Source organism: Mytilus edulis, chromosome 8 (assembly GCF_963676685.1).
Source record: "Mytilus edulis chromosome 8, xbMytEdul2.2, whole genome shotgun sequence".
Taxonomy (NCBI): Eukaryota; Metazoa; Mollusca; class Bivalvia; order Mytilida; family Mytilidae; genus Mytilus; species Mytilus edulis.
Genome location: NC_092351.1, coordinates 42,109,574 through 42,127,961, shown reverse-complemented (window position 1 = coordinate 42,127,961; position 18,388 = coordinate 42,109,574). Strand labels below are relative to the sequence as shown.

The window sequence follows — 18,388 nt, the reverse complement described above, 5'->3', positions numbered from 1 at the left end:
GAATTTATTGTCTAAAAACACAACTAGACTTGTTAGAGAGTTTTAAAAAAAAAAAAAATTCCAATGTGGTGTCACACAAGATACACAGAAAAGGGTAGGAGAAGTGGCAGAGTAGTGTCTCCTCATAGGAATTTTGATTAAAGTTGTTGAAAAATTATACCATCATCTGTAACAAAATATATGAGAATTCAAGAAAACCATTCTAGATATTTCAAGCCTTTTTGTCGAGCCTGCAACTTTTGTTGCAGAAAGCTCGACATAGGGATAGTGATCCGGCGGTGGCGGCGGCGGCAGCTACGACGCCGGCGGTGTTAGCTAACTTCTTAAAAGCTTTATATTTTAGAAGGTGGAAGACCTGGATGCTTCATACTTTGTATATAGATGCCTCATGTTACGAAGTTTCTGTCAGTCACATGTCCAATGTCCTTGACCTCATTTTCATGGTTCAGTGACCACTTGAAAAAAAAGTTCAGATTTTTTGTAATGTTGAATTCTCTCTTATTATAAGTAATAGGATAACTATATTTGATATGTGCGTACCTTGCAAGGTCCTCATGTCTGTCAGACAGTTTTCACTTGACCTCGACCTCATTTCATGGATCAGTAAACAAGGTTAAGTTTTGGTGGTCAAGTCCGTATCTCAGATACTATAAGCAATAGGGCTTGTATATTCAGTGTATGGAAGGACTGTAAGGTGTACATGTCCAACTGGCAGGTGTCATCTGACCTTGACCTCATTTTCATGGTTCAGTGGTTATAGTTAAATTTTTGTGTTTTGGTCTGTTTTTTTTCATACTATATGCAATAGGTCTACTGTATTTGTTGTATGGAATGATTGTAAGGTGTACATGTCTAGCGGGCAGATGTCATGTGACCTTGACCTCATTTTCATGGTTCAGTGGTTATAGTTAAATTTTTGTGTTTTGGTCTGTTTTTTTCATACTATATGCAATAGGTCTACTATATTTGTTGTATGGAATGATTGTAAGGTGTACATGTCTAGCGGGCAGATGTCATGTGACCTTGACCTCATTTTCATGGTTCAGTGGTCAAAGTTAAGTTTTTGAGTTTTGGTCTATTTATCTAATACTATATGCCATAGGTCAACTATATTTGGTGTATGGAAATATTTTATGATCTTTATGTCAGTAGGGCAGGTTTCTTTTGACCATGACCTCATTTTCACGGTTCATTGCACAGTGTTAATTTTTTGTGTTTTGGTCAATTTTTCTTAAACTATAAGTAATAGGTCAACTATATATGTTGTATAGAAGCATTGTTAGCTGTACATGTCTGCCTGGCATGGTTCATCTGACCTTGACCTCATTTTCATGGTTCATTGGTCTTTGTTTAGTTATTTTGGTTAATGTTAAGTTAATGAGACAGTTGTAATAAAGCTTTATACTTAGGACTATCAACATAATATCAATGATTAATATAGAAGGCGAGACATTTCAGCGTGTGCACTCTTGTTGGAGAAAACTGAGACATATTCCTTGCTTGGCCACAGAAATCTAGATTTCAAATTGAGCTTTAGATATGTGGTTACATTACAGTGCTTAGAAATCAGCAGGAGAGATGGGGGAAATTAGTCGTAGAACTAAGTATAAAATTATTCTTAGAAATAATTGAGTTTTTACCCTTGTACATTTGTATGTACATACTCTCTTCTCTCTTTCCGTTCTCTAACTTAAATTTGCCTCAACCAAATTTATTATCTCTACACGGAAGAAAATAAATGACAGGCCACAACTTAAGAAATTCTTGTTATCTCGACTTGACCAAAAGTTCATATAAGCTATTAACTCTAAATAAACCTTTTTGGCTAATTTTGGAAGTCTGGTCTTATTATTATCTTGATAAAATGTACAGAGCAAAAGTATCACATATACAAAATCTAATATCCTGATATGACCAAAACCAGCTAATAAATTCTAATAAAGAGTTATTTTCAATGAATAACATAGTTGCCTCTGATCTTGACAATTATGATAGATAGCTGAGGCAGTATGTTCATTCAGCAATAATGATCAGCTACATACAAAAAACCAACAAAACCTTGGACTATTTAAAGCTGCAGCCCTTGCATGGGGATTTCTTACCAAATAAATCAAGAAGACAGAAACTGACAACTACATGGTGGATTCATACATTTTGAAAAGGGGGGTGGGGTCCAGCCATGTGTCCGTATTTAAAAGCATTGTTTGTCAAAAAAGAGGATAGTTACCTTTATTTGAAATTTTAGTCCCCTACCATAGAGGTTCGAAGAGGACTTTATGTTTGCACTCCATCTGTCTATCTGTCCGTCAGTCAGTCAGTTCAGCAAATTAGCTTTCCCACACTTTTTTCATAGTGCTTGAAGATATTGATTTGATATTTGGTATATTGTTCTATCATGAAAAGTTACAGAGAAGTTCAAATTTTATTCTGGTCTGATAATTTTGTGCAGAGTTATGGTCCTTTGGCTTAGAAAATTCACTCAAATATTCAGTTTTCCACATTTTTTTCATAAAACCTAAAGATATTGATTTGATAATTGGTTAATTGTTTTATCATGACAAGTTACAGATTAATTAAGAATTTGGTTCTGATATGATGGTTTTGTGCAGACTTATGGTCCTTGGACTTAAAAAATCACTTTAATTTTCCGTCATGTTTCAAGGTTTTCACTTGATATTTGTTATATAGTTTACATCATTACATTTAATAGATCTAGTTAGCATTTTGACATACAGTACAATTAATTTTTAACTGGTAGGGGACTATGTATTTCCATGCAATACTCACAGAATGCTTGTTCAAATTATAGATCTTCACCTTCTACTAAACTTATTTGAACCCAAAATTCAAATTTTGCTTTTTCAGCTCACCTGACTCAAAAGGTATAATATTAATATACAAAACAATCACCTTGTCCGTTCATCATGTTTTTCCATATATTAGACTACTGTAGGGTGGTTGAATTAATAAATATTGAAAACCAATTTGCAAGACAGTAGTGCATATGAATAACTGCACAATTTATTTATTCAGAATCAATATACAGCTTTGTATCTGGCTTCATATATCACTCTGTGTCTGTTATTTTCTTTCATAAATTAGTCCTTTTTACAGTATGATAGTATCGTTAAATTTACATTAATTTCATTTTTTCAGAATCAGTGTTTAGCATGCTGATATGAAAAATGTACCCCATGCTTCAGCTATTATTACTTGCCTTTCTGTTACGATTGCATGACATTTCGGTGTTACTCTGCAAATTCTTGAAAATACACCTCACTGGTACGGATTCAGTAAAAAACAACAAAGAAGGTTACAAAAACAATTGACACAATGATTGGATTTTCTATGTTTTCCGGCATAATTTCGAAAGTTACTATAGGCGGATCCAGGGGGGGCCCTGGACCCCCCCCCTTTTTCTTGGAAAAAAATTGGTTGATTATTTAGGGGATCACTGGAGCGGGCCTCCCTTATGAAAAGTTCTGGATCCACCACTGGTTACTTTACAAAATTGTTGATTTTTTTTAACGTCAATATAAATATTTATATTAAACTGTGGCTTTTCTTCTCTGTTGAGAAAGATTATATATCGGATGCATTACACTCATTACATTTAACTTCCGATCCGCATTTTTTTCTCACTTTTGATCTTTTGAGAACCACTTTGAAGGTTCAATATATTTAAAAAAATTATTTTTCTCCATTGTTGAAGCATATGATAAAAAGATCATAACATGTCATTTTAGACATGAACGTAGCTAGAACGTAATAGCCCTTGAACCGTCTGTACAAGTAAAGGAAGTGTAAGGTATGAAGGGATGTGTATATTGAATTATAATGCCTACTTCTTAAGCAAACATGATTTCTAAATAAAAGCTATAAAACCGGGTTTAACCCACCACATAAGTGGTCGCCGTTACATGTAGACTAAACATTATTATATATCATCAATAAATAGTAATAAATGGCGTGATACTGTACAAAGATTTACAAATACATATTAACCTGAAAATATACGAAGAAAACTTATTTACTTTACATTATGAAAATTATTCATAACAATAATAAGTGTTAAATATGAACTTAAATTTACAAGATAATTTAATACGCAAGAAAGTATCAAAGGAAGACTTTTATGAACGACAACTCTATTTAAATATGTAAACAAAGTGACACACACACAAATTTCTATATCTATCCTTATATACTACGATAGGGATGGACTGGTTGATTTTTCCATGTTAAGAAAATAAATTGTCAAGTGCCTATGTACAAACACCAGGGACATAAAATACACTTATACTTTATATTTACAATTATTTCAGGATTCCCAAAATCCTGATTCGAAGTTTGTTTGGATAAAAATTAAAACCATTAATTTCAGAATATGGGTGATATGAGGTGAGGTGGATAAAAGGGTTATCGAAAAAGTCAAAAGAAGGGAAAATTACAATTTTTGGCAATCGTTTCACAAGATTTAATAGTCTTAGTCCTATCATCACACTCATCTTTCAAAAATCAATTAACACTCATAAAATACCTACAGACTGGAACCGTGACATGCAAATGTCTGTCCTGCATTAATGAAAAAAAAGGCGACAAAAACAATGCCATAAATTACAGGCCAATTTCACTAACATGTATACTTTGCAAAATAATATACAAATGAGGCCCCTCATGGGGGGGGGGGGGGTCACCATTTTTTTGCCAATATAATCACATAATCATTAAATATTTGCTTATCTTTAGTAATCAAATAATCATAAACTAAAAATACAGTCCTAGGTAATCAAATAATCATGAAATATTTGGCTTAATAATCAAATAATCATTAAAAAAACGGCCAAGTAATCACATAATCAAAAACCCCATGAGGGCCCTCACAAATATAGCCTTTGTATGAGGTCGATACAAGGATATATTGACCTGAAAGAAGTATATTGACTGAGGACGAAGTCCGAGGTCGATATACTTCTTTGGGTCGATATATCCTGTATTGACCTTATACAAAGGCTATATTTGTTATATTATTAATTTCCGACCATGTTTGTATCAAAATCGTCATTTAGGTTTATAGATATTACATTGTCTCCTTGACAATAACAACAAATTAGTTGTTATTGCATTTACTTTTTTTTGGACATCTTATGTATTTGAAGATTTTTTTCGTCAAATAATCGTTCACAGATATCATTTGTTTCAAAACGTTAAACAATATCCTGAAATTCATTACATGAATAACCGTGCAATATGCTTTTTGTCTGTCAATATGCTTTTTGCTATCCGCCGTTTTCTATTTACCTTCGAAAATATAGTTTAACATGTGACCATCCCTAAACGAATCAAATTTGTTTAAATATACGAATTAATAATTTTGGAGCATATCATAGCTAGTCTATTTTATATGATTTACAACATGGTTTCCAATCAAAACGCTCTTGTTAGACACAATTACTATCTTTCATTCAAGACCTTGCAAGAGACAACAATATTAACATACAAACTGATGTCGTTGTGATGGACTTTGCCAAAGCTTTTGACAAGGTCTCTCACAAAAGGTTACTTTACAAATAAAAATACTACGGCATAAACAATATATTTAATACCTTGGAATGGATTGGTGACTTTTTACACCATCGTACACAAACAGTCATGCTAGATGGAGAGCAATCAGAAAAAATTGGGGTAACATCTGGGGTGCCACAGGGCACTGTCCTTGGCCCAATTTTATTCCTCATTTACATAAATGATTTCCCAGAATATTTACAACACAGCACCTTAAGATTATTTGCCGATGACAGCATCATCTATAGAAACATCAAAAACATAGACGATGCTGCCTAACTACAACAGGATTTAAATTCAGCTGCACAATGGGAAAAAAGACTGGTAATTAATATGTCATTTCACCCAGACAAATGCTCCATACTTAGAACTACACAAAAAAGAAACCAGTCAACCATGTCTACATCCTTCATGGTCACATCCTCCAAACTGAAACAGCTACAAAATATTTAGGCATAACCATACAATCTGCTCTAAAATGGAATAAACACATAAATAATGTAACAGCTTATGCAAACAGACAACTTAATTTTCTAAAAAGTAACCTTAAAGTTTCATCCCCAAAAAATCAAAGAAAGGGCATACATGTCATTAGTCAGACCTAATTAAGCTTGAGTACAGTTCTTTCGTCTGGGACCCTCACACCAAAAATCAAATCAACCAAATTGAGATGGCCCAACGAAGAGCTGCTCGCTACACATGTAATAGATATCACAATACCAGCTCTGTCTCAAATATGCTTGATCACCTACAGTGGCCTACATTAGAATTGAGACGAATACAAACAAGACTAGTGGTATTCTATAAGGTCATACACCAACACATAGCAATTTACCCTAAAGATCTTCTTCGTTGTTAAATCAGACAGTAGAACAAGACATAAACATACCAACCACTTTAAACAAATTCAAACAAATAAAGATTCTTACAAGTTTTCATTTTACCCACATACAATAGTACAATGGAACCTACTTCCTACATCAGCAATCCTTTGTACAACAGTCGACGGCTTCAAAGAGCAGATGTCTATATCTGCTCTTTCACAAATATTCTAAAAACTGCCTAACATGTACATAGTTTTACCAAGAAATATACATGGGATAACAATCCACCAAAAAAAAATTAAATCACTGTTATATTTTTATTTTATTTTTTTCTAAGCACCAATTAATAATTTTGTTGTATTTCAATCTAAACATAATTGTTGTTTTGAGAAATGATTTGGTCGTAGGTTGATGATTAGAGATGTCTCATTATTTTTCTTAAAACAAGAACGATTACTAAAAACATGTGCAAATACTTGTGAAAGAAGTAAGCTCTCGTCTCATCCGATATAATTTTATATATTCATTGCATAGAAGGCCACTGTCTGTGCGTGTGTAATACGTATAGCTGTATCAATAATTGGCATTGAAATCTTTCATGCATATGTTTTTTTCGATATTTTATCCCGAAAAGAAGCGTTGTGTACGGTGTTTAGCTGACCACATAAATCCTTCTGTACGGTGCATAGTTAAGTTGCTGTACACCGTCCACAAAAACAAAATTTTTATACTCGTTTATAACCCAAAAAGTTTCAAGGAATGAGTTCTCACAGGTAGGTTTATGGTTGGTAACTTTTACTTTTGCCCTGTATTAGCTTTCTTTCAGATAAAACATGTAAATGTCTCGACAATTATATCGAAATTGAAAGTTGAAATTGACCTTCACAACTATTTGCGCTTTTACAAGTTAATTGTTCTTTATATTAGAATATAAAAGTTGTCTTAAAATAGGAAAAAAATCGATGCGAAAATTATTTTGGAGCAGGAATTTCAGATGTTGAGAAATGTACACTGAATGTTGATAAAACAAAATAAAGATTTTCATAACCGTGTCAGTTCAAAATCGATCATGCCCGCTTGGTTAGTACCTATATCCGCTGTACGATGATACGCGGTGTACGTGTCCCGGAGAAAATTATGGCGATTTAGACAGAAAAAGACAGTGCTAATGACATTGGAATAAAAAAATATCATGGGTCACGTTGGCGCAGGCACTTTAAAACTTAAAAATCGTTATACGGAACACCTGCAAAGGAATAATAATTACAATATTTGAATAATAACAGATAGTTTAAAGGGGCACTAGCTACGAGATATATCTGTTCAATCAATAATGAAAGTGAAATAGTGAAATAACAATTCGCTTTTTGCAACCAAAAAGGTTCAATTTTGTCAAATTACGCTAAGAAACATTGATAATTAGTCATTCACTTGCAAGTGAATGAGTCGACCTCTTTAAATCCGTATTCATGTGAACTTCAATTTAACCCCTAGCTAGAGATTGACAACGCATGCATTGTACGTGTACTGGTTATTTAAAGAAAAAGAATGTCAACAATGAAAGTGAAACTACGGTAAATCATTTGATTACTAATTCGATCAACATAAAATCATTCTTATACGGTTAAAAACAATGAGAAACATCTATTTTTAATCTATAAAATAAAATCAAACAGACCTATAAAAATCCAATTGCACGTGTTGGTTTAATCTATTCATATCTTTATTTATGTTTACATCGCTTATATGGTCATCTGAGGTCAAATCGATAGTTAATTGGATGGCGTCTGGACTAAAATACACACGAAACGAACCTATATATTATCTACCCCATGCGCTGTAAACTGTTTATTTTAGACTTTTGATAGTTTGGATAAATGTTTTACATAGTTAAAAATCAAATATGAGAATTTGAGTCAAATCGGTGACCATGAATTTGACAGCTAGTGCCCCTTTAATACCCCCTCACCCAGTTGATAAAATTAGTGGTTTTAATGTTCATTCAAACAAACTTCAAACATCAGTGAATATTTTAACATGATTAGCTTTCCAAAACAGAATCTGAAAAATGAGAAATTAGGGCGGGGGTTGGGAGGGGGAAGGGCCCTATCGTACACTGTCCTTTATCTAGCTGCTAGCTATATTGAGGATCATTGTATTTGCTTTTCAGCATTCAGAACTTCAGAAGTTTAAAAACATAAAAATTCGAATTAAATATTTCGTGGAAGGGCAGAGTTTGAAGACTAATTTCTCCAGAATAAACAAACTAAAAATGAAGTTTTTTTGAAGTTACGCATTTTTAAAGATCCAGTTAAAAAGTCCGTCGTCAAATACTTTTTGTTAAAATTTGTTATCCGAACACACCTAGTTTTTATGACTCATCAGTAAGATATTTCACTTGACCCATATATTCCATTTTTTTATTACCGTGATTTTTCAACCTTTAGCCTAAATCTTTAAAAAAAAATAATAGAATCTGAAGCGAGATGATGTATCAAATATTTGTGCTTTCTACGTTTTCAAGACAGAATAGTATGCAACCCAAACACACCTGAACTTGAAAAGGCGAACTCGACTTGGCTCTTTTCGGTGCAATTATTGTCCATTGTAAGGATTTTCCCCAAAAAAAAACTAGCGCCGGCGGCACTGCAGAAATTCAAATTAATGCTTTCGAATGATCAATCTATTATCTTTTTGTGGATCTTTTCGACGGAATTCATGCTTATGCACTAAAAGATCCACTTCGATTTGAACGGCCACAATCGACAGTTTTATGAAAGTTTGTCTATAATTCAAAACTTTACAAATATCTTGAATCTCCATACTATAATTAAAGTAAAACACTTATAGAAGATGCATAAAATCCTAAATTGTGCATCTTTATTAAGGTTTATGTACCCTTGTGTTGATTCAATTATAAACATGTGGAAATTTTATAGAAAATCCACAGCCTTTATCTTTGTACTCTCATATTTGCCAATTTGATGACTGACTGTGGATTTTCGATAAAAATCTTGGTTTATTTGCCACAAAGTACCCTTTATCTAGTAAATGCAATGGAACAGTAAAGAATTATGCTTTTCATCAATTTTACCCTTGGTATTTGTACTAAATTGTCTATCTCTATTATTCATTATATCTGTAGTTTTGATACAATTGAAGTTTGAAAAATTTGTAGAAAAATGGCTACAGAAGGGGTCATAAACCTTAAACGTTTAAAGCCCATAGAAACAGATGTAAACAATTCAGATATATCAACTTTGCTTGTATACCTTTAGATATTTCTAACAAAGAGTTCACATTTCTTTTGTTTAAATTCAATTGGGTTTCCTCCGCCTGTCTGATCATATATATTTATTATAATTTGTATAAAAGCCAGAAGTGGTAACTACGACGTACCCATACAGATACAGATACAGATACAGAGATAATTTAAACAAACCACGTGACATGCTAAGAACTACTTCCTTTAGGTATTCGTTTTGAGCATATGCAACTAATGACGGAAAGAAACAGGCAGATAGCTTACCTTCATTTAGCCTAAGATTAAGTCTAGGAAATGACACAATCAACATCAAACTCATCGTTGGTATGTTATATTTAAACATATTTATAAAGCAATTTTTAGTTTCGTTTATCATCAATATTACGCTTAACCTTGAATTTCAATAAGTTATCTTTTTCAATGTTCCAACAAGAAAATGGGTGATAATAAACTTTCTAGATAATAATGATTCAACCTTAACACGTATTGAACAATTATTGTCCTATGGACTGAATAATTTTGAGGTCGATACGAATTTCAATATAGACAGAAAGACCATTAAATAATGGGATTTTTTTTCATGCTTTTTCTAGAATTTCACAGCGATCTATTAGCAAACAGGTTTCTATGACATCAATACTTTTAGTTTTACTATAACGTGTTTAAACTCAATGTGGTATATTTGGGAAAAATATCTTGTTGATAATCAATCAGGACTGAGGTAAACAGTTTAATCTTATGCCGTTGTCTTTATGTAAAAAAAAAAAAGACGGAAAAGTTACAGGAAAAAAATCGCAAGATGAAAAAGTCCAGACAACCTATGACTAAAAATTACAAAGAAAAGGCAATCAAATCTACAATAGTTAATATCAAAGGTACCAGGATTATAATTAATTAGTGTGACGCGCGTTTCGTCTACATAAGACTCATCAGTGACGCTCAGATCAAAATAGTTATTAAGCATAACAAGTACAAAGTTGAATAGCATTGAGGTCCAAAAATTTCAAAAAGTTGTACCAAATATAGATATTGTAATCTATGCCTGGGATAAGAAAATTCTTAGTTTTTCGAAAAATGCAAAGTTGTGTAAACAGGAAATTTATAAAAATGATCATATAATTGATACAAGTGCTGACTACTGGGCTGGTAATACCATCGGGAACGAAACGTCCACCAGTAGTTGCATCGACCCAGTGATGTAAACAGGTATCAGTATTATAATTTAATACACCCGACGCGCGTTTCTTCTACATGTACTCATCAGTGACGGTCAGATCAGACCACATCCCGAATAACTGCAGTAAAGACTGAGCCAGTGCGTGACCCGACCAAAAACAAAGTGATTATCTCAAGATTATTTTCAATCATTGACTCAGTGATAGAAAATGAAATTTGATATAAATACAATTCTACCAAAATATTAAGCATCTAAGTATCCAGGACGTTTTCGATGGCAACAATTATATTAGCAAACGCAAATCGAATGTCTCTGGGTGCATGGAAGTATTATATTGACATTTTACTTCCATACCGAGAGCTACTAACATCACTTGACTATTATTTGAAAAAATACAGCAGGATCATTAACGCGGTATTTATTCATGCAAATCATTTAAATTGACCAATATATTAAAAGACATTCAAATTTGCATTGCTGAAAATTAAGCGCCTGGAGTTTCCCAAATTACAATCATATGCTCTCAGGATCTCGAGAGGTGAGTGTATACAATGATGTTACCTGTACATTTCTCTTTAGGCGCAGTATCTGTATTCATCCATACATTAAAAAGTACCGGTATAAAAAAAATAGGACACATGCAAAGTGTGTAGAAAATAACGAATTATTACATGAAATATGTTCGTTTAAAGTTTTGTAAATTGATGTCGGTTATGGGAAAAACCAAACCAAAAAAACTCTAACACGGTATATTTTTCATTTTCAGATCAATGAATTTGACTTGGAAAAAGTATCCGATGTTGTCTCTAAGGCAACATTCTTTAAAATGACATCCTCTTGTAAGTCTAAAGGGCAAAAGAACGCTATGCTTACACTAGAATATTTGTATTATGTACGGCATGAATGTTCAAGTCGCAAATTCTACGGTGGAAGTGCGGCAGAAGGAACTAACTTGGAAGATTGCGATATCGACTACATGATCGTTGATTCAAATATTACGGCTTGTAAGGAAAGAGACCAAGCAAAAAATATCGAAGGACAGTTTTTTATTCTAGACACTTCAGTTTGCCGTCCAGGGTTTGCTAGATTGATTCCTGTAAAACTTGATCCAAACATAAAAACAATTTTTAATGATCATGGAAAGACTATTGCTGATATGTTGGAAACAATCGAAAGAGACAAAACATTTCTTTCAAATGATAAAATAGTTGATTTATTGATGGATTTCCTGAGAAAGACGAAGACAGCAGATACACCAACAAAAACATCCCGTCATGGACCAAGTGCCACTGCGGCTAATATAGACACATACGGCTTAATTAAGAAAAGGCTAGGTGCATCATTGAAACGAGATTATGCCTTTGGAATAACGTTATACGAATGGCCAATTGAAGGCTATGAGTGGATCAACAGAAAAAGAAAATATGAATGGCCTTCTCCAGAATTTATTGAAAAAATCACAAAGCTGAAATGTCACGTAGTCGCTGTGGGAGACAAAATGTCACCCACATCGTCACTAGAATGGAGAGTGTCGTTTTTGTTACAAGAAAGGGAGTTGGTATGGAATTTTAATAATACACAGCTTCAATGCTTTATATTGATGAAAAATATTTTGAAGAAATTTCTACACCCTATCGCACCAGAAGAATTGAGCTCATATCACATGAAAACAATACTACTTTGGCAGTCAGAAAATAATGCTCAACATCTATGGCAACCGAAAAATTTGCTTCGTTGCACCATTAATTGTCTTCTATTTCTAAAACATTGCATAGAAAAACGTTATCTGGAGCACTACATTGATCGTCGAAAAAATTTGTTTTCGTATAGATTTGAAAATCATATTTTTAAAGAAAATATGATCAAATGCATTGACGAATTTTAGCCTATATTGTAGCCCGTGTTTTGGAATGTGTCAATGGTGTTGACCTGTTATCTCCATGGCGAGAGAGTAAAATGGATGTTGATTATTTTCTGCGGTTATGCAGAGATAGACTGGGTTCTCAAATCACAAAAGACATTGAAACATACAGATTGCCAGTGGAATTTTATTATTATTGTCGAGGCCTTTTAACAGTTAATATAGAAACTCTTCGTGCTGACGATAAGCAACTTGTTCAATATATGGCAAGCTTTATTGATAACAAACCGATAACGGAAATCGAAGACAGCTTCATCGAAGCTGTTTGTATGTTTATTAATATTCGAATTGCATTAATATTTTCGAAGAAGATCATAATAAAGAAGTTACAGGTGTTTCTGGAGGATAATCAAAATATTGATGCATTATCTGGTAAATTGTATTTAGCTACATACTGTCTAAGACTCGAAAATTTTCAAAAAGTGATTTCTGTTATTCGGAGTATCCTTGATTTGCCGTCCCAAAACCTACTGTACACTGGCAATTGTTCAAATTACCAGACAATACACATTGTGAATGGTACTACAACTCAGCTGAATGGACCTCCAAACCCTTTTGATCACACAAAGAAATATCTTTCTACAGCTCAAGATGTAATATTTTCTAGAGCAGACATATCGTTTGTTCCCCATGCTCTGAAATTCGAATGCACCGTTGGGGGATTTTTTTTTATCCATCCGTTAGTGTATATGTTATATCTCGCTGTGATAAGCACCGAATGTGACCAAAAGGCTTACATGGATGCTTTAGACTCTACAGTGAATGAATGCGAAGGAACTTTCCATAGTTTCAGGCATTTGAACATATTAGGGTATTGTTATTTCTATAATGGGGATTTAAAAAAAGCGTTTGAGTGTTATACAAAGTCGTTAATGCAAACAGTCCCAACAGGGAGACAAAACGTGGCATTGATGCACTTAATCATTTTAATGTTTCATGTGATTAAGGATAGATACGGAGAAGAATGTATTTATAAACGACAATGATAGTAGACTTGAAATAAGAGCTAAAAAAAATATGACATGAAATAAGCGTTAAAATATAATTTGCAAGTGGTAATGAGCGTTATGATTATAATTTGCAGATAAAAAAAAATCAGAATTTACACAACAAATTTTTACTCAATGATAGTTTCCTTGCATTAATTTAATAAAAGATTCAAGTTTAACAAATTAGGGTTATCTTTTACTTGTAAAAGTCAGTAAACTAAATAGCTCGCGAAAGTTTGTTTTATTGAAGTAATCTTGGAGTTTTTAATATAAACCACTGTCTATGACAGTGTTATTAGAAAAGTTAACTTCCAAGTATCTTTTCACCGACATTATGCCATCATAACTGTCACCAGAAACCTGCTTTGTTTTCTCCGATTCAATTCTCTTCTCTTTCTGGCTGTCGCACTTTTTTTTAGTTTGACCATGTTGTAATTCAGTTAAGCTATCAGAAACTCTGCTACAACAGTTTTCTTCTCTTTTGGTGTATTTTTCAATTGCTCACCGGACACAGGTTTGAACATATTCTGAAACGGATAATAATCATATTACCATTTCATTGTTTTCTAGAACAGAAAGTGAAAGGAGGTTAGTTATACCTTTGAAAAATATGATTATATAGATGTAATGAAAACATATTAGTGATATTAGATTCTGCTTATAGAATATGAAATCATTATAAAAATGAAGATAAAACCCCCAAATTAATTTTGCTTCTTTTTTGTGAACATGATGGAATATTCAACCATGTGGCTTTGATTTGTTTATTTTATTCGTAATAGTTTATTGATTGCTTGATAAGTAGTTTTGATCACAGCGTTTTCTGATAGTAAGACAACCATTTTGAGTAACAAAATAATTTTAAAAAATACCACTATGATATCTTTTTCTACTGCCAGTTGATTCTCTTTTATCAGCAAATTCAGGTTTGTCCTCTTTTTGATTGACACTCTCTTTGAGTTTTGCCATATCGTAATTCAGTTCGTCTTTGATAGATTTTGAAACAACATATAACTATAACTATATAATTGTCACAATTGTTTTCGTTGACTGGAAACATAATGGTTTATCTAAATCTAGTTTTTGTATTTCAGACTTTTAGCAACAATTACGGATTACAAATGACAGTTATTACACTTGCTATTTTTTTTTCTTTCTATTGCTTGATCGGTATTAGATCATTTTTAAAATGACTTTCTAGATTATGTTTGAAACTTTAAAAAATGCATTTATTTTATCATTTGTTTAATGTTCAATGTTTCTTTTTTTCATTTTACACAATATACTTTCCAGTATCCAAATAATTGTTTTGTACCTTACTTTGTAATGTTTTTCACTGAAAATATACCATTGAGGTGTATTTTCCGGAATTTGCCGAGTATCGCAGGAATGCCATGTAATAACGTTACGGAAAGGCATATGATAATAATCGAAGCATGAGATATTTTTTTCATATCAGCCCGCTAAACACCATTTCATAAAAATATGGAATTCACGTTAATTATATGCTATTCTCATACTGTCAAAAATATGTTATTTTCTCTAAATATATATGATAAGAAAAATTATCACATGCCTTTCCCAAACATTATCACATGAAAATATATAATGTAAAATGCAAAAATAACAAATGATACAAATGCGGAACGAATTTCCATAATATTGATAATTTCTTTACAAAATTGCTATGGGCATTTCTAAACAGTAGTCTAAATGTTCTTTTTAAAGTTTTTTTTAACTTCAATATAAAAATATATAACACTGTTGTTTTTTTCTCCTCTGTTGAGGCATTTGATAGAAATATTTCACATTGGCTGCAATACATCATATGGATATTACATCTATAATTACATTTATTGTCTACATCCCTTTTTTTCTCGTTTTTTTTACTTCTGAGGATCAATATAACAAAATGTTATTATAGCGTGTGGTTTGATATATTAGATATGCTGAATTGTTAAGTCTACTTCTTCGCAGACTTGATTTCCAAATAGAATCTATAAAACCAGGTTTAATCCACCACATAAGTGGTCGCAGAAAATGGTTGACTGAACTTTCTTATACACCATCAATAAATAATCATAAATGGCGTGATACTGTTAAAAGATCTACAAATGCATACTAATCTGAACATAAACGAAGAATATTTATATATTTTACAATATGTAAATAATTGATAACATTAATGAGTGTTAAGTATGAACTTAAATTTAAAAGATATTTTAATACGCAAGAAAATATCAAAAGACGACATTTATGAACGACAACTCTATTTAAGAATGTAGATATTGGCTAAACAAAGCGACACACAGATATATAAGACTATTATACATGACATGATCCACTATACTTATGAATACTACGATAGGGATAGTTGATTTTCCCCATGTAAAGAAAATAAATTGTCACGTGCCTGCAAATATTAGCTACAAAATATTTTATAAATTCATTCTCTCAATATTAATTGCGAAACGTTTTTTAAATGTTTTTGAATAAATGTGTTCATAATATTATTTTAAAATGTTGTTAAAATATTAGCAACAAAATGTTTTATAAATTAATTTTCTCAATATTAAAAGCGTATATTTTGAAATGTTCAAATATTATGAAGAAATCTTGTTAAAATATGTTATTTTAATATTTCATGAAACATTTTTAGAAAATATTCAAAAAACATCGGAGTAATATTGTTAAAAATATTCTACTCATATACTTTTAAAATGTTTTTCAGAGGTGGAACCAACATATCTTCTGAACATTTATAGAACATTCAAACAAAACATCTTAAAAAATGTCATTGGAATTATTTTCATGAATATTCTTACATATCATTGTTAATTATTTTCAAAAGATGTTTTAAATAAATGTTTTAAAAATCCAATACAAAATATTTACATAACATCATGAAAATATTTTTTTGACAACGTTTTGAGAAGACATTTATACAACCTTATAAAAATGTTTTGAAAATGTTTTGTGCTACGTGGGTGTATTAAATACATTTATATTACATTGCAAGACCTTCAAAATTCAATTCTAGTTTATCCTTTAATAATTTAAAGGATTCCACACCTTTTTCAGGACCTCCAAAATTAGATTTAAGAATATACTGATTCGAATATTATGCAGATCCTAAAAATAACACAATAAACGTGCAGACTACACCTGGTCGTTATGTGTGTTGGTCAAGTGTATTCAAAACAAAGTTCATCAGGAACGAGCTGAGGGAGGAAAAAGCGAAGGCACTTGTTTTCTATCCACGACAAGATCTACTTCACAATTCAATTTCAGGATACCCCTTTTATACCATTTTCACTATTCTCTATTGATTTTGTCCATTATTTTCCATTCTTTGTAATCAAGCATCCAATCATTCTCGATCATTCTCTAGCTATTCTTTATTTCTTGGCATATTTTTTCTTTCTCTTCTTATATCTACATGTCTTCCATTGTACATTCAACCGATTTATTCCTCACGTTCCAATCCGGATTATATAATAGACAAGTAATTAATTAGCTCATTTAGTTGAAGCTATCTGGGTCCCTGTGTTATGTTTACATGATACATTATCACTTTAATAGTTTAATTGGCTTATAATTAATACTGACAGTTAGGAATTTATAATCATCAGATTAACGGATGTTTCTGTCAATAGATTACTATCTCATCTCACCTCTTCTCTTAGTTCACAGCTGCAGTATTCTGTGAGGTTCCTTTATGGGCTAACTTTCCCATGTCATTACACTACTCTTTGTTTTATATAAACTGATGTATTGCAAATGTAATCATAGTGTGTGTAGATTGTACTTTAATAAACATGTATACTCTAATGAAATAGTCATCACTGCAACCCACGATAAAAACAATGTGACTTTTTAACAGATACATGTTTAAACCATCGCAAAAAAAAAAAAATAAAGCATATTTTATGACTAAAGTTGAACTTTAATCTACCAATGTTTCATACTATTTGCTTCTAAACTTTTCCCCACATGCACTGGTTTCTATCAATGGCAAGATCTAAATATACTACATAAGGAACGAAATTATACAATTATGGAGCTTCATCGTTAATAGCGAGGGTCTGGATGTTTTTTTGATTTCTGTATTCTTTAATTATTGAGACATTATCTATTGTTTATTTATTTGTCCCAAATTTTCTCTATTCTTGATTTCCCCCCTTTAATCTGCAATTTTAACAAATTATTCATAACTTTGGAAGTCCCATCCAGACGCTCATAGTAAGGATCTATCTATTGAAATAAAGCTTTGACAGATTTTTTTTTAATGTTTGTGTAGGTCATGAAATATTCAAAACAATTTTAATCCAACCATTGATAGAGGTCCTCAACTGTTTCACGACATCCTGAAATCGAATTACGGAGGTCCTTGAATATTTCAGAATATCATGAAAAGATTTATGTAGGTCCTGACTCATTTAATTTGAATTATGAAGGTCTTGGAATTGTTGAAGAAATAACTGATTAATATATAATGAAATGAATGATAGAAAACAGACATAAACATATGTTTGACATAAAAAAAAAAATGAAAATGGTTGCCAAAAATATTACTTGAAATAAAAAAAAAGTCCACTATAAATGACGTTAATTTTTTTTTATCTGAACATATTTATCATAAATTTT

The 18,388-nt window shown here is 31.9% G+C and overlaps 1 protein-coding gene across 1 annotated transcript; it reads left to right on the top strand.

Moving 5' to 3' along the window:
• The first annotated feature begins 9,766 nt into the window (after positions 1–9,766).
• LOC139485596 (cyclic GMP-AMP synthase-like receptor 1) lies at positions 9,767–13,795 on the top strand. Its single transcript, XM_071270191.1, has 2 exons — positions 9,767–9,978; positions 11,598–13,795. The coding sequence occupies exons 1-2, from the start codon at positions 9,949–9,951 to the stop codon at positions 12,714–12,716; spliced, it is 1,149 nt and encodes a 382-aa protein (XP_071126292.1). The 5' UTR covers positions 9,767–9,948; the 3' UTR covers positions 12,717–13,795.
• The last annotated feature ends 4,593 nt before the right edge of the window (positions 13,796–18,388 follow it).